This window comes from Papio anubis, chromosome 11 (assembly GCF_008728515.1).
Source record: "Papio anubis isolate 15944 chromosome 11, Panubis1.0, whole genome shotgun sequence".
Lineage (NCBI taxonomy): Eukaryota > Metazoa > Chordata > Mammalia > Primates > Cercopithecidae > Papio > Papio anubis.
This window is the reverse complement of record NC_044986.1, coordinates 83,638,444-83,657,056: the sequence shown is the minus strand read 5'-3', so window position 1 is coordinate 83,657,056 and position 18,613 is coordinate 83,638,444. Positions and strand designations below refer to the sequence as shown.

The 18,613-nt window shown below is 38.3% G+C and overlaps 1 protein-coding gene across 13 annotated transcripts in view; it reads right to left on the bottom strand.

The window, feature by feature from the left end:
• The window catches only part of MARCHF8 (membrane associated ring-CH-type finger 8), a 139,721-nt gene that overhangs the window by 36,529 nt on the left and 84,579 nt on the right, over nucleotides 1-18,613 (bottom strand). For all 13 annotated transcript variants that reach the window (XM_017962767.3, XM_017962766.3, XM_017962772.3 and 10 more), the window contains one exon: nucleotides 4,431-4,481. In XM_017962767.3, the coding sequence (XP_017818256.1) occupies nucleotides 4,431-4,481 (51 nt within the window). The remainder of the gene's footprint in view (nucleotides 1-4,430; nucleotides 4,482-18,613) is intronic.

The window sequence follows — 18,613 nt, the reverse complement described above, 5'->3', positions numbered from 1 at the left end:
CAGAAGCATTAGGATTCTATTTACTGGCTGCTGGGTGCTAGATGGTTTGTGATAGATTCTTGAGAAGCTACTGCAGGAGTTTAGGAGGCCGGGCCTGGGAAGTGGCTGGGATGATGAAGAGGGATGAACAATAGGCTGGGTATCAAGTGTCTAGCAGAACACCATGCAAACATTCACTCAACATGTACTGACAACCTCCAGGGCTCCATCCCATCACTGGCTCTGCAGATTTAGGGGTAAACAGAGCATGGCTCTACACTCGTGGAGGTTATATGTGGGGTGAAGGTGCAGTGGAAAAAAATTCATGAAAACCCAGGCAGTGATAAGTGCAATCTCGAAAAATAAAAGGAAAAGGTGTCTTTGGACCCCTTAGGACGTTAATTGGAGGTGACAAATTTCATGAAACCCCTTGGTAACAGAGGCTCAACAAATGATATCCATTAACATTGTACTATCAATACAAAATAAGTATTGGGTGAAGACTTCGCCATTGTAATTGCTTAAATATCCCAATATGCTTCTTTTATTAACTCTTTAAGGGGATCAAATCCAGCTGCCCATTTTGAAGAGAGGCAAGCCACCACAGACCTAGCAGCCTCATAAACATCCCATCCAACCTACCTGCTTCCTTCTTTGAAAATGGAGCCTGGTTTTTAAAGTCAATATGCTTGCAATACACACTGAGACACTCTGTAACAAAATCTAGATGGAATACTAGGAGGCAGGATTAAAGGTTTATTTTTTACCTCTTTTCAGCCTCTAAATTTATGCCAGCAAGAGATGAACTGCAGAAGCATAAAGCAGACTGCAGTGACTGGCTAATGTGCTGACCATGGCTGGGGTCTAAGAGTCAGCAGAAAAAGTCTCCTGACAGAGACAACGGGGATTTCAGGTAGCATAAAGTATGTCCACATTGTGGCCTCCTTTAATCTCAAGAGTGTGTCTGCTATTCTGAAGATACGATTTTACATGTCACGGCCTAAAACTGGGTTCAAACAGCAGGTTCATTTAATAAATACTCCAATTAAAAAAAACTGACTTCTCAAAAACAGTTATCTTCCACAGGGGGCCTGCCCTCCCTTCCTCAATCCCACTGAACTGGTTCATGCCTAACCACCTTATACAGCATGCTAACTATCTTCGTTACAAAGGGGTACACTTAGCAAAAGAATTTCATGTTGACAGGTTAACCAGGAAGTTCTGTGAGTAATCAAATGTTCTAAAGGCTCACGCCACTCAGATTCTCTCCAATGACTCTAGTAAGCATCCTGGAACTCATTGGACACAGTAAGTGTCCAGTCACAAACAGCACACAGTAAAAATGTATGCAAGAAGGGGCTGGGCACAGTGGCTCACACCTGTAATCCCAGAACTTTGGGAGGCCAAGGTGGGTGGATCACGAGGTCAGGAGTTTGAGACCAGCCTGACCAACATAGTGAAACCCCATCTCTACTGAAAATACAAAAATTAGCTGGGCGTGGTGGCATGCACCTGTAATCCCAGCTATTCAGGAGGCTGAGGAAGGAGAATTGCTTAAATCCAGGAGGCGGAGGCTGCAGTGAGCCAAGATTGTGCCATGGCACTCCAGCCTGGGCGACAGAGCGAGACTCTGTCCAAAAAAAAAAAAAAATATGTAAGAAGGAAAAAATAATATATGGTTCTCTATTGTTCAGCAATAAATAATAAAGCTACCATTAAATGAACTATCCTGGCCCAATCAACCTAACATCACCAGGATTCAACAAAGTTTGACAAGAGTCAGGTTTGCTGGCTCAGTTTAATAGGTGAGCTGCCCCATGGCTCCATGCAAACATTAATCCCAAGACTCAGAACAACCCTGAAGGTTATATTATTACCCTACCTTTTTTTTTTTTTTTTTTTTTTTGGAGACAGAGTTTTGCTCTTGTTGCCTAGGCTGGAGTGCAATGGCACGATCTCAGTTCACTGCAACCTCCGCCTCCTGGGTTCAAGCGATTCTCCTGCCTCAGCCTCCCAAGTAGCTGGGATTGCAGGTGTGCACTACCACGCCTGGCTATTTTTTGTATTTTTAGTAGAGATGGGGATTCGTCATGTTGGCCAGACTGGTCTCAAACTCCTGACCTCTGGTGATCTGCCCGCCTCGGCTTCCCAAAGTGCTGGGATTACAGGTATGAGTCACTGTGCCTGGCTTACCCTACTTTTACTGATAACTAAATTAAAGTTCAGAGAGATGTCCTTTTTCAAAATCACATGGCTAGTAAGTCATCATCCATGTTAACTCCAAAACCCTTACAAAGTTCAAAATACCCACAACCCAAGCCAAGATGATAGCCTTTCCTCTAGACTTTTTAAGACGGTGGTTTGCAAACGGTTTTTTTTTTTTTTTTAAACTATGGGAAGAAGTTTCCTTTAAATAAAATGTGACTGAAATCCATGAACGAACAGGTACATATTTAAGGCATAAGATGTCCTCCTTCAGAACTGCCCTTGGCTACTAGCTACTAGGGCAAGGCAATATGTGCTACTGAGTGTTTTTTAACACGTTTAATTCAACTTAAGCAAACAGTCCATCTGCAGCTGCACCTTCTCACTTTTCTCCATGCTTAGACACTGATCAGCTCCTTTGAAAGGTGCAAAAATGGGCAGCAATGGTTTACCACTGCATAGTTCTAGCACTGCAGCATTCCTGACCAAAGGAACAGCAAAAGAAAAGAAATGGAGGTTGGATGGGAAAAAATATTTTGTGAAAGGTATTCCTATTTTTAATGCAAAATTAAGTGGAAAAATAATATAATTAGATTACAAATATGCCTAAGAACAGATGAATGTCTTAAGAAGGGTTGCCAGAGTTTACTTTTAGTTTTAAAAAATAAGGTGACCTGAATGAAAACATATGTGTAGTCAGTACATTAAAATGGCATATAATGTAACTGTTGATTTCAGAGTATCTAGGAGGCCTGAGACAGCAGACAGATTTTGTCACTTGTTCAAATCCTCCCAGCTGAATCTATGTTGTGTTTGGCCACATGCCAAAAACATGGGGAAAAGGTTCACCCTTGCAAAGAACTTTCATGGCCATTAACTGTATGGCAAAGGAGTTGGCCAGAGTCAATGTCTGGGCTGTGAGAGGAGCGCAGCCTGGGAGCAAGTGCACTGCATCAGATACACTCTGCTGGTTCCTAGGTCATACCCTGGCACCCAGTGTGCTGCTGGTGGGCTAAAGTGACCACACTACAGGTGAGCAGATGCTGTTGGATGGCTGATTCACTTCCCAAGCCCTCCTTTCCCTAGCTGCCTTCCAGCTAGAGGTGGCCTGTGATCCAGTTCTGGCCAGGGAGATGTAAGCAGATTTCAGGCGGCCAGGTGGGACTTCTGAGAAAACTTTTGCCTTCCTGCTGAAAATGGTGACTCTCAGCTAACAGACCTCTTAATCCTTGATCATTCCTCTAATTCCTGCCAAGGCCACAACCACAATGCCTGAAGGTCCAGCTCTCACTGTGAGACCATCTGTCAAGTAGGAGGTAGCACAGAGAGGAAAGAGCTTGAGTCCCTGGCAACATCTGTTGCAGGGAGCCGAAGGCCCATGGGACGTGACCAACTCAGCATCCCACTGGAGGCTATATGATCAAACAGCAAACCGTTTATCACGAATGCAGGATATGAGTAAACTCACGACTGCCCCTGCTGACTGCTCCTGCTGACAGAAGGTTTGGCAGAGGCAATCACTTCCTGGAGCCGAGGTTAGCTACAGCGACATCTAGAGGCTGTTGTTTGAGGAATGCAGTCTTGCAAGCCTACTCTAGACTGAGCAGCTGACCACTTCTTCCACCCCCATTCTCACTATCTGTTTTGACTAATAAATACGGAGGGCTGTGTAAAGCTCAGGGCCCTTGTCCACTAGAGCCAAGGTGCCCCCTTTTTCCAAATATAAACTTTTGTCTCTTGTCTTTTATTCCTGCGTTTGCCCCTTGTTCAGTGCCCCTAGGTCCGTGCGGGTTACATAGTGGCGCCCTGAACAGCCACAGAATTGGGTACACTACAATCTGTGAGCAAGTCAGCCCTGGACCACCCACCTCTAGACACCTTGTCAACTGAACCACATAAATCCATAATTATTTAAGTCACATATTTAGCTTTTTGTTACTTTCAGTCAAATATATTCCTAATTGTGGCAACAGACTCTCCCGTGCCTGAGATTTCTTCTGCCTTAAAGTATATGGTTTTCTGGAAAAAATGGAATTTTCTCCTAGAAATCACTCCCCCCTACACACACTCAAAATTGCCTTACCAGAAAAACGTAACTGCCACATACCTCTTATGGTCCCAGAACAGATTATAGAAATGTATTGAGAACTCTGATGTCTTTTCAAAAAAAAGAGTATGAACACATGTAAGGCGTAAGAACACAAAAGCCTCAAGGTAATAAATAACATTTTTCAGTGGCACGCTACCTTAGAAATGTTGCTTGAATGACTCATGGAATGTCCCAAAGTCTTCTCATTCTGCAAGAAAATCAAACAGGTTTTAATTATCAATCTTTGATTAAAATATGCAAAGAACAAGTAATTGATCATAACAACCCTACTGACAAATCATTCCCTGAACTAGAATTTGCAAAGCACAACCTACTATATACTAGATGTATGTAGCCAGGCAGTAAATATTGCACATTTGGGCAAAATGAATTAAACAATAGTCCCTGTCCTAAAGGATTTAACTTTTTATTTAAAAGATTTAATTTTTTTATTATAAGGAAAAAATAAGAGTTTAGAATTCGCTGTTAAAATAAGATAGTATTAAGTGTCTTAAGTCACACTTCATGTGGAGGTTCAGATGGTGATAAATGTCTTAAGACACATTTCAAGTGGAGAGGCTGCATGCTCAGTTGTATGTGACACAGTCGAGGAGCCACTGTGAAAGAGCAAAGAAAGTGGGACGGCTGACCAGCCCTGGGGTGTCTGGCTAACAAAGTGCTGAATACTCAATAGGGACATCACACAGCTCACATCTCCTTCAACTCAGTTCCTCCTCCTGGAGCAGGGAAATCTGGGAGCCACGCTAGCCTCCTTCCTCTCATGCCCCTCCACATTCAGTCACATAGTCTTGTATCAAATTCTTCCTCCTCTCAATCACAACTCATTTTCATTTTTATTGTCAATGCTTTAGTTTAGATTCTCTTCATTTCTCAGCTAGAATTCTTGAAGAAAAACGTCCCACCTGGCCTTTTTACCTTTAGGTTGACCTCCCTGATACACAACTATCATAGGCTACACTGTGTATTCCCCTCCCTTCTGTGAAAATTTAGATGTTGATGTCCTAAAATTGTTCCTCAGAACATAATTATTTGGAATAGGGCCTTTAAAGATGTAATTAAGTTTATATGACGTCAATAGTAGTCCCAGCTACTCAGGAGGTGACTCTAATCCTAGTGGACTCTAATCCAATAGGACTGGTGTCCTTGTAAGAAGAGGAGATTATGACACAGACACACACAGATAAAAGACAATGTGAACACAGAGGGAGAAGACGGCCATCTACAAGCCAAGGAGAAACCAGCCCTGCTGTCACCTTGATCTTGGACTTCCAGCCTCCAGACTATAAGAAAATAAATTTCTGTTGCTTAAGCCACCTTCTGTATGGCACTTTGTTATGGCAACCCTCAAACAACTATGATCATCTTCCATCCTACAACTTAAAAAAAAAAAAAGTGAACATTCTAAACATAAATCTGATTTTTAAAAATAAAGCCATTTTCCTGCATCTACTCATTCTTGCTCTAAACCCAAATAAGTAACAAAAACTACTGCCTAAAGAAGAGAAGATCTTACTTGTATTTCCTTGCTCTATTCCCTAGGCTGGGAGTGCAGTGGCATGATCATGGTTCACTGCAGCCTTGACCTCTTGGGCTCAAGTGATCCTCCTGCCTCAGCCTCCCGAGGAACTGGGACTATCAAATATTTTTTAGTATTTTAGTATCCTGCCTGACTAAATATTTTGTGTAGAGACAGGGATCACTCTGTCGCCCAGGCTAGAGTGTAGTGGCACAATCACAATCATGGCTCACTGAAGCCTCAACCTCCTGGGCTCAAGTGATCCTCCCGCCTCAACCTCCTGAGTAGCTAGGACTACAGGTATGTGCCACCACGTCTAAGTATTTTTTGTAGAGACAGGGTCTCGCTATGCTGCCCAGGCTGGTCTTGAACTCCTGGCCTCAAGTAATTCTCCCATCTTAGCTTCTCAAAGGACTGGAATTACAGGCATGAGCCACCATACTTGACCTGTTTCTTCATCTTAAGGCAGTCAATTAGTAAATCATAAAGTATGCTCAAATTGTTGTTGGGAGAATGTCACCAAAGAATGCTTCTAAAAGACCAAGTTTCACTCTGGGAGGCTGAGGCGGGCAGACTGCCCGAGGTCAGGAGTTCGAGACCAGCCTGACCAACATGGTGAAACCCCGTCTCTACTAAAAATACAAAAATTAGCGAGACATGGTGGCGCGCACCTATAATCCCAGCTACTTAGGAGGCTGAGGCAGGAGAATCACCTGAAACTGGGAGGCGGAGGTTGCAGTGAGCTGAGATAGCGCCACTGTACTGCACTCCAGCCTGGGCGACAGAGCAAGACTCCTTCTCAAAAAAAAAAAAAAAAAAAAAGGACCAAGTTTAGCTAGCAATTTAATTCAATCATGTTATTCACACATTCATTCACTGGGAATGAAAGCCCCCTGTCCAGAGAACAAGTAATCTGAGTTTCATTCATTAGTCAAGAATGTACTTATAGGTAAACACAGGGCACTGCTGTGAGTCTCAATTTTAAGTCCAAGCTACTGGTGACTTACTATTAACTTCTAGTGCAGTCTACTAAGTTAAAACAAAGATACCACAGGCCTTGGATTATCTATACAGAAAGCCAATTATAACCACTGCCACATTACTTACTATCTCACAAGGAATGGTTGGTTTGACACCATCTGGAAATCTACAGAGAAATACTAAGAGAAGCAATAAATCATATCCTCAGACCTTTCTGACATTAATTATTCAACAGAGAATGGATATTGGGGTGAGGGAGACCTACCTGCTAAGCTAACATTATAAATCCAGATTGAGAGCTAAAGCTGTTCCTTACCCTTTAAGAAATAAATTTGATAATGCAAGCTCTTATTTTGTTTTCTTGTTAGAACAATTCATATTTTACATTGGTAAAACCAAACAAGTAACAAGCCCCAGAAAACACAGATGTTGTAAAGCCTGAAACCTGTCAATATTTGACAAAATCCACTACTTGGTAGGATCTCAACAGTTCAGTTCCAGCAGACCATCTTTTATTTTCCCCCAATAAACACTGCTTTTTTTGTTTTTTGAGACAGAGTCTCACTCTGTTGCCCAGGCTGGAGTACAGTGATGCCATATCGGCTCACTGCATGCTCCGCCTCCCGGGTTCACGCCGTTCTCCTGCCTCAGCCTCCCAAGTAGCTGGGACTACAGGCACCCGCAACCACGCCCAGCTAATTTTTTGTATTGTTAGTAGAGACGGGGTTTCACCGTGTTAGCCAGGATGGTCTCGATCTCCTGACCTCGTGATCTGCCCGCCTTGGCCTCCCAAAGTGCTGGGATTACAGGCGTGAGCCACTGCACCCAGCCTAAACACTGCTCTTTAAATGTCCATTTATTTGGACTTAAAATATATAGTTCAAGACAACAGAGATATTTTCCAGAAAGCAAATCCCAAGACTCATTCAAATCAGTCCCTCTTTCCACACTTATTTACTATGCAACTACTATGTGCAAACAAACTGTGTCAGGCACAGAATATGGACAAAAATCTCACTCCTAACCATGTGCCAATGATAATATTGAGAATCCCTTATGTGAAATGCTTGGAACCAGAAGTGTTTCATATTTCTGAGTTTTTTGGACTTTAGAATATTTGCATTATACTTACCGGTGGAGCATCCCAAATCTGAGAATTCAAAATCTGAAAGGTGACAATGAGCATTTACTTTGAGTGTCATGCTGGCATTCCAAAGTTTCAGATTTTGAAGCATGCTGGATTTCGAGTTTTTGGATTAGGGACGCTCAACATGTATTACTACTGAACTCCTCTGAAAAAGTGTTTTGGTGAGAAACGTCCAAACTAGGGAAGAGCTTAAGAACGACATAAAAGAAGCACATACAAGTATGACCCCACTCTGCCCTACAGTCAGAATGGTATCTTGCTTCTGAATGAGAAGTAAAGTTTGCCAAACAACGATGTAAAGAAGTGGAATTAGACATACCAAAGAGAAAAAAGTTCCAGTTCAAGCCCAAACTAAGCTTTAATGCCCAAGTAATAAAAACCTTGGCAAATTATTTATAGCTCTTTAACACATTCAGTCACTGCTTACTGGATACCACCATCTTGTGACCCCACGAGAGATGGAAGCCTCGCTGCATCTCCCTTCCTTCCTCAGAAAAGGTACTAGGAGATGCCACACACTTCCCTGGCTTTCATCTCCACATCCCTCTGGTGGGCTCTTTACATCTACATTAAACATAAGAGCTCCTCAGAACACAGCCCCATGCCCTCTAGATTTCATCTGTTTTCTCCTTAGCCAGTGCTTCTCCAACTCTGGACACTTAATCATTTAGGGATCTTGCTAAAATGTAGATTGTGGTTTGTTAGATCTAGGGTGGATTGAGATTTCTGCATTTCCAAAAAGCTCCCAGGTGACTCCCATGCTGCTGTCCCCAGACCACAGTCTGGGGTGCAAGTTTTCATTCCAAATCCTGAACCAGAAAAATCAATAAAGGCTATGAGTTTCGTTTGTTTGTTTTTAAGACAAGGTTTTTCCATGTTGTCCAGGCTGGAGGGCAGTGGCTATTCATGGGTACCATCATGTCATACTACAGTCTCTAATTCCTGGGCTCAAGTGATCCTCCCACCTCAACCTACCAAGTAGCTGAGACTACAGGCATACTACTGCATCCAAATTATGACTCATGTTTTAAAAAGCAAATCATGACTATTTTAAAAGTAAATTCCTACGTAAAAGATGGCTATGAGCCCACAATAGAGTTAGTAGAAATAAATCAATCAGGAAACACAGCGATACAGATTGGGAAAGACTGAGTCTGAGGGTGTGAGAAAACAAAGTTTTCTTAATGTAAGAAGCTACCAAATCACAAAGAGAAGCTATGCTGAAGAATAAGGCACACTTTACAATTTAATCAGTGCTGTCAATGATGCTTTGCAAGTCCACATGCGGCTCCAACAGAATGTACTTGTGGATATAGAGTCAAGGCATAAAACTCACATAAACCAAATACACCCTGGAAAGCAGAAACCAATAATTATCAAGAAGACAATGAGGTGAGATGCCTAAGCAACTTTTTCGGATTCTGTATGAAAGAGTCAAACAATAGGACTTCATCATGTGGGGTTTTCCTGAAACTCTGACCAGGACTGGTCCTTAAAAAACAAACAAAATATGTGGGCAATGAACACTGCTAACTGCATACTCAATACCCATTTCCCTTTGTCCCCACCAAAAGAACCCTGACTTTGTCCTGAGCAGCAACAAACCCAGTTAAAAGTTCTCACTTTCCCACACTACTTTGCAGTTAAGGAAAAATATTAAATATATAAAAAGTTCTTTTGAAAGAAATTAACTAAAGATTTCCTGGGAAAACATTTTGCTTTCCTGATATTGCCATTGCCCATTTCTCTGCAATTCCTCCTCCCTCAACCACCTGGAAAATAGACGTTATACCAGGAAGTAAAGCAATTCACTTTGGGACTATGAAGAAGTTACTAGAAGTCTGAAATCTTTTCGTCTCAGGTCCCCTTTATCCTGTAAAAAATGATTAAGGGCCAGGCATGGTGACTTACACCTGTAATCCCAGCACTTGGGAGGCCGAGGTGGGAGGACCACCTGAGTTCAGGAGTTCGAGACCAGCCTGGCCAACATGGTGAAACACCATCTCTACTAGAAATACAAAAATTAGCTGGGTGTGGTGGCGTATGCCTGTAATGCCAGCAACTTGGGAGGCTGAGGCAGGAGAATCACTTGAACCTGAAAGGCGGAGGTTGCAGTGAGCCAAGATCACGCCACTGCACTCCAACCTGGGCAACAAGAGCAAAACTCCATCTCAAAAAAAAAAAAAAAAAAAAAAAAAAAAAAGATTAAGGACTCCCAAAACCTTTGGATTATGTAAGGTTTTATCTATGGATATTTGCCATATTAGAAATTAAAATTAACAGTGTAAAAAATATATCTCTTAATTCATTTAGCATTAGCAATAAACCTGGTAAATATAAGTAACATTTCAATGAAGTTAACTATTTTCTCAAAAAAACAAAAATTAGTGAGCAGAGTGGTACTCTTGTACATTTCTGTAAATCTCATTGTTTAATAGAAGACAGCTAGATTCCTGCATCTGTTTTTGTGTTAAATCTCTTCTGATCTGTTGCTTTTGTGAGGACCCATTCAAAACTCAGAGTTGATATAATCATGATTTGAAGCTGAAGACATCTGATATTCAATGAATGCAGGAAGAAGCCTTCTCCATACTTCCCTTATATGATTAAAAACAGAAACTGTGACAAATGAGGCTGCCACAAATTCCCTCTTCAAGGGTTTACTCCCAGGAAGGAGATCGAGAGTAAACCTACCATAATTCCCCTGTCCAGGAGGACCTTTATGGCCATGAAGAAGAAGAAAAGACACTCCCATCTGCACAAACATTATCACAAGCTTTCTTATCTCTTAATTTGTTAGCAAGGGAGGGGAGGGGAGGAGAGGGGAGGCAGGCAGGAAGGTGGGAAGGGGAGGAGGGGAGGGGAGGGCTGAGAAAGAAAAGGAAAAAAAAGAGAAAAGAGAAAAAAACAAAAGAGAAGAATGTGGAAAGGAGAGGAGAGGAGAAAGGAAAGGAAAAAAAAGAGAAAAGAGAAAAAAACAAAAGAGAAGAAAGGAGAGGAGAGGGGAGAGAGGAGAGAGGAGAGGTGAGGGGAGAAAAGAAAAACCAAAAGCAGCAGGAAATAAATAACACATCACATTCTCCATAGTACATGGGAACCACAAAAAGATTAACAGCTGACTTATCCTCAGAAACAGGGAGGCCAGAGACAGTGGAAGCACATAAAAAACTGAAAGAAAGGCTGGGCGCGGTGGCTCACGCCTGTAATCCCAGCACTTCGGGAGGCTGAGGTGGTGGATCATGAGGTCAGATCGAGACCATCCTGGCTAACACGGTGAAACCCCATCTCTACTAAAAATACAAAAAAAATTTAGCTGGGTGTGGTGGTGTGTGCCTGTAGTCCCAGCTACTTGGGAGGCTGAGGCAGGAGAATGGCTTGAACCCGGGAGGCAGGGCTTGCAGTGAGCCGAGATCGCGCCACTGTACTCCAGCCTGGGAGACAGAGCGAGACTCCATGTCAAAAAAAAAAAAAAGAACTGAAAGAAAAAAAAAGTGAACCAAGATAATTATATTCAGCAAAACTATCTTCAAAAATGAAGATGAAAAATGCATTCATAAACAGAAACTCAGAGAATTCATTGCAAGTGGATACACCTGAAAAGAAATACTAAAGGAAGTTTTTTGAGTTGAAAGCATGTACTGCCAAACAGTAGTCAAAAGTAACTGTGTAACTACAAAAGACAAAATAAATGCATATATATATATTCCTTTCTTAAATAATTTAAAAAGCAATTATATAAAAACTATGTATATAACTGTATTGTTAAACCTATAACATAAAGAAATGTAATGTATTTAAAAATAAGAGATAGGTGGGTACAAAGCTGTCATCATTATACTAATATCAGACAAAACAGAATTCAGAAAATTTTACCAGAGATAAAGAGGGACTTTTACTAGGAAAGCTTGGCATAAGGAAACGACATCACATAGAATCTCAAATACACTGAAACAAATGAAGATAATAAGGAGTGCTAAGTTTAAAATAACAAACTGTATAAACATATAACACTCTCCTTTATGTCTTTGAAAGACAGTTATATAAATAACTGCTACAATGTATTGTTGGGTTTGTAACATATAAAGATATGTATAAACAATTATTGTTGGGTTTGTAACATATAAAGATATGTATAAACAATTATTAGCAAAGAAACAGAGGTACATAGGAGGAATCATTTTATGTCTTACAGGAATTAAATCAATATGAATCTGAAAAGTCTGTTAGAAAAATACATATATATTGTAAACCCTCAAACAACCATTAAGAAAATAATTTTTAAATAGCATTAGAAATAATTTTTTAAAAATCATTTAAGGAATTAAAATATTACAATACAAAATAATGCAAAAGAAAGCAATAAAGGAAAAAGGAACAAAAATGGCAAGACACATAGAAAACAAAAAGTAAAATGGCAGACAAATCAAACCATATCAATAATAGCATGAACTGCAAATGGATTAACCAATCAACAGAAGGTTGTCAGGATGTACAAAAACACAAAATCCAGTTGTATTCTAAGTTCAGGAGACACAATTAAGACTCAAAATTATAAGCAGGATTACAGTAAAAGCAGCAGAAAAGCACATAGCACAAAAACCACCACCATAAAAAGGGGCAGTCATTATATTAATATCAGATAAAAAAGACTTAGGAAAATTTTACTAGAGCTAAAGAGGGACTTTTACTATGATAAGGTCAACCATCATGAAGGTATAATATTTATAAATATATAAGCACCTAACATGAAAACCACAAAGCAAGAACTGACAGAGTTGAGTGAAAAACAGATGAATACTTGCAGACTTCAAAATACTGCTTTCAACAATGAACAGCCAAGCTATGTAAAAGACTTGAACAGCACTAAACCAACTTGACCTAACAGACATCCATAGAATACAAAACCCAACAACAGAATATACATTCTTCTCAAGTGCACATGGAACAGTCTCCACGACAGACTATATAGTAGTCCACAAAACAAACATCAGTAAATGTAACAGGGCTCAAATCATATAAAATATGATTCTGGCTACAACAGAGTTAAACTTTAGAGTTCAATGTTATTGTTTATCAACAGCAGAGAGAAATTACCAAATTCACAAATGTGGAAATCAAACAACGAAATCTGAAATAACTGGTAGGTCAAAAAAGAACTCACCAAAACAAAACTAGGAAATTTATTTGAGATTAATAAAAATGAAGTCACAAAATACCACACTTACACAATGGAACTAAAATAGTGCTTAGGGGGATATTTACAGCTGTAAATGACAAGGTTAAAGAAAGGTACAGAGAAAATGCAGTCATATGTAAGTCAGAAAGAAAGGCCTACCAGAAACCAAATTTTCTGGCAACGTGATTTTGGACTTCTTGTCTCCAAAAATGTGAGAAATTAAATTTCTGTTATTTAAGCCACCCAGCCTGTGGTATTTTGTTACAGCAGCCTGAAGAGACTAATACAAACATCTACTAAAAAACTACAGGTAACATTATACCTAATGGTGAAAGACTGAATGCTTACTCCCTAAATTATAACAACAATTATATCTGCTTTCACCATTTCTTTTTAAAATTTTAATTGTGGCAAAATACACATAATGTAAATACACCATCATATCAAGTATGCATAATACAAAATTCACCATCTTAACCATTTTAAGTGTACAGTTCAGTACTAAGTATATTCACATTGTTGTACAATCTACAGAACTTTTTCATCTTTCAAAAACTGAAACTCTATACTCATTAAACAATTCCCTATATCTTCCTACCCCCAAAATATTTTTAAAAATTTTTACTTTGTTTCTATGATTCTGACTACTCTAGATAATTTTTGTATTTTTAGTAGAGATGGCATTTCACCATGTTGGCCAGGCTGGTCTCAAACTCCTGACCTCAGGCGATCCTCCCTCCTCGGCCTCCCAAAGTGCTAGGACAACTGGCATGAGCCACTGTGCCTGGCCAGAATCCATTTCTTTTTAAGACAAATATGAAACTATATGCAATAAATGTACCATATTTTATTTATTCATTCAACCTTTGATGGACACTTGTATTGCTTCCACCCTTTGGCACTGTAAATAATGTTGCTATGAACACAGGTATACAAATATCTCTTTGAGACCTGGCTTTCAATTCTTCTGGGTATATACCCAGAAGTGGAACTGCTGGGTCATACAGTAATAATTATCTTTTACTTTTTGAGGAACTCCCATACTGTTTTCCATTGTGGTTGCACTATTTTACATTCCTATGAGCAGTGCACAATCAGGTTCCACTTTGTTCAGATCCTCAACACATTTTTAAAATATATATAACAGCCATCCTTGATGGTTGTAAAGTGATATCTCACTGTGGTTTTGATGTGTATTTCCCTAATTATCAGTGATGTTGACCATCTTTTCATATGCCTACCAGTCATCTGTATATTTTCTTTGGAAAAGTGTCTATTCAAGCATTTTAGAATCAGATTATTTGTTGTTGTTGAGAGGTAGAAGTTCTTTATATATTCTAGATATTATCCCTTTATCAGACACATGATTTGTAAATATCGTCTCCCATTCCCTAAGTGGCCTTTCCACCCTGTCTACTGTATTCTTTGATGCCCAAAAGTTTTAAATTTTGATGTAGTCTAATTTCTCTATTTTCACTTCTGTTGCCTTTGCTTTTGGGTGTCCTATCCAAGAAATTTTTGCCAAATCCAATGTCAAGAAGCTTCTTTCCCTATGTTTTCTTTTAAGAATTTTATAATTTTAAGTCTTAGATCCATTTTGAGTTCATCTTTCTACATGGTGTAAAGTAAGGGTCCAATTGTATTCTTTTGCATCTTAATATCCAGACCCCTGCCATCCCCCACCAATATTATTTGTTGAAAAGATTGCCCTTTCCTCACTGACTAGTCTTGGCGCCATTGTGGGAAATCATTTGGTCAAATATGTGAGGCTTTATTTCTGGGGCTCTCTATTCTATTCCATTGGTTTCTATGTCTATCTTATGCCAGTACCACACTAACTTGTTTACTGTAGCTTTGTAGTAAGTTTTGAAGTCAGGAAGCATCAAACCATCACTTTGTTCTTTTTGTTCAAGATTGTTTTGGCTATTCAGGATCCCTTGTGATTCCATATAAATTAATAGGACAGATTTTTCTATTTCCGTAAAACAAAATTCACTGAGATTTTGATAAGGATTATACTGAATATACAGATTGATTTGGGCAGTACTGTCATTTTAACAATATTAAGTTTTTCAATAAACACAGGATGTCTTCCCATTTATTTTATGTCTTCTTTAATTTCTTTCATCAATATATTGTAGTTTTCTGTGTATAAGTCTTTACCACTTTGGTTAAGTTTATTCCTAAATATTTTATGCATTTTGATGCCGTTGTAAATAGGACTGTTTTCTCAATATCCTTTTTGGATTGCTCATTATTAGTATATAGAAACACAGCTGATTCGTGTGTGTGTTGATTTTATAACTTGAAACTTTGCTGAATTCATTTAGTCTGGTTTTTTGTTTTGCATGGAATCTTTAGGGTTTTCTATATAAAAAATTGTGTCATAGGTAAAGAGAGATAATTTTACTTCTTTCCAATTTTGATGCTTTTTACCTCTTTTCCTTGCCTAATTGCTCTGGCTAGGATTTCCAGTAATGTGTTGAACAGCTGTGGCAAAACCAGGCAACCTTATCTTGATCCTGATCTTAGAGGAAAATTTTTCAGATTTTTGCCAATGACTATGTCAGCTGCAGACTTTTCATATATGGCCTTTATTATGTTGAGGTAGTTTCCATCTATTCCCAGTTTCTTGAATGTTTTCTACTATTCTTATTCATCGCAGTGCCAAAAGTTCTAGCCACCACAATTAGGAAAATAAAGGAAATAAAAGGCATATATATCAGAATGAAAGACATAAAAATCTCTATCTGCAAATGACATGAATGCTTATGTAGAAAATCCTAAGGAATCAACAATAAGTAGCAACAACAAAGTCCTAGAATGAGTCCAGCAAAGTCAGAGGATACAAAATAGACACATGAAAATTAGCTGCATTGTTATATATATATGTGTGTATATATACATATATGACACACACACACATAGTAATGAACAAAAGAACTCACAATTACTATTATACAGCCACTTTAAAAAACCTGAAGTATTTAGGTGCACATCAAGCAAAACATGAATCTGACTGCTGACACTGCAAAAAAAATTGATCAAAAATGACCTCAACATATAAAAAGACATACTGTTCCTGGAATGAAAAATTCAACATAATGAAAGCTGACAACTCTTCCCCAAACTGATAAACAGCTTAAACATAATTCCTATCAAAATTCTAGCAAGTTTTTTTTTTCCAGATATAGACAGGTTATTCTAAGATTTATATGGATAGGCAAAGGAACTAAAATACTTAAAACAATCCTAAAGAATCCTAAAAGAATAAAAAACTGGGAGAAATCCATCCATCCAATTTCAAGAACTAATATATAGCCAGAGTAATCACTACTGTGTGGTACTAGTGAAGAACCAGACATAACCATATGGAACAGGATAGAGAATCCAGAAATCAACCCATACAATATGCCCAACTGATTCTTAAGAAAGCAATTCAATAGAGGAAAGAGCATTTTCAACAAATGATCCTGGAACAAAGCAATAAACTTTGACTTGAATCTCAAACTTATATAAAAATTAACTCAAAATAGTTAAGGGACTTAATGTATAATCTAAAATCATAAAACATTTTTAAAATAGGAGAAAATCTTCAGGATTTAAGGCTGGGCAAAGAGTTCTCACACTAGACACCCAAGCAGCATCCATTTAAGAAACTGACCAATTAAACTTCATCAAAATTAGAAACGTTTGCTCCATGAAAGACCCTGTTAAAAGGCTGAAAATAAAAGCTATAGCCTGGGAGAAAATATTTGCAAATGAATATCCAATTAAGGACTAGTATTTAGAATATAGAAAGAATTCTTAGACCTGAACACTTTAAAAAATCCAATTAGAAAATAGGCAAAAGATATAAGGGACATTTTAATGAATATGATACTCAGATGGCAAATCAGCACATGAGAAGATGTACAGCATCATTGGCCATTAGATAAATGGAATTAAAAATCACAATGAGATATTACTACACACCTATCAGAACGGCTAAATTTTTTTTTAAAATAATGACATCACCAAATGTTGATGAGGATACAGAGAAACTAGATCACTTATATATTGCTTGCAGGAAAACAAAATGACAGTTACCCTGGAAAAAATTTTGGAAGTTTCTTTAAACATTAAACATGAAATAGCTATTGCTCTCCTGAAGATTTACCTTGGAGAAATGAAAACACATGTTCACATAAAAACTTATAGGTGTCTATAGCAGCTTTGTTCAAACAAATGTCCTTCAACAGGTAAACGGTTAGAAAACTGTGGTCCATGCATGCCATGGAAAACTACTCCAGCAGTAAAAAGGAACAAACTATTGATATAAACACAAATCCGGAAGAAATCTCCAGAGAATTACACTTAATTTTAAAAGCCAATCCCAAATGGCTACAAATTATTTCAAACAATAAAGGAGAAAGTACGGTGCTGGCAAATATTTGAAGAAATACTTGTTAAAATTTTCCCAAGTTTGGAGAAGGACATAAACCTATGCATTCAAAAAACTGAATGAACTACAAGAAACCTGTGCCCAGGCATACCATAGTCAAATTAATGAAGACAAGAAGAAATCTGGAAAGTAGAGAGAGAAAAAGGATACATTACTTACAGAGGGATAATGAGTCAAATGACTGTGTCTTGCTCATCAGGAAACCCTCAAGATCAGCAGTCAGAAGTAACATCATTTTTCAAATATTGACAAAAGAGAAGTGTTTACCCAAAATTAAATATGTGGTGAAAATATATTTCAGGAATGAAGGGAAATGAAGACAGTCACAGACAAACAGTAACAAGATTAGCAACCAACAGATCTGCTTAAAAGAAATTCATCACATGGAAGGAAAATGATACCAGAAAACAATGTGTAATATCAGCAATAAAGAAAGAGCAACAGAAAGGCTAAGCATTCAGACAAAAACAATTGACTATTCTTTTTCTCTTGATTCTTTACATTTGATGGCTGAAAGCAAATAATAATAATAATAATAATAATAATAATAATAATACATCCTATGAGGGGCTTTGAAAGTATGCAATGTAGAATGTAAGATAACTATAACAGAAAGGGGGAAAGTGAAAGTTGTGGTATATTTTCCATATTAGAGTAAAGTTTCTACACTGCAATTGAAGTAGCAAAATATTGATTCTAAATAGACTCTGAGATGTATTTTGTAACTCATTTTTAAAAAAGCAAAGAGACAGTCAAACTCCAAACAGATAAACATAGCAATTAAGTGTACATAAACACTGCAATTACAAGACACAAATGTGGAGAACTGACTTTTTAAAAAACAACCAATTATATGTTATCTATAGGAAACTCACTTCATTGATATAGGTAGTATAAAATAAAGGAATGGGAAAATATATACCAAGCAAACACAAATAAAAATATCCAAAAGGTAGAAACAACTCAAACGTCCATCAACACATAAACGGAGAGACAAAATGTGGTATTATCCATACAATGGAATATCATTCAGTCATTAAAAGGATATAAGTACT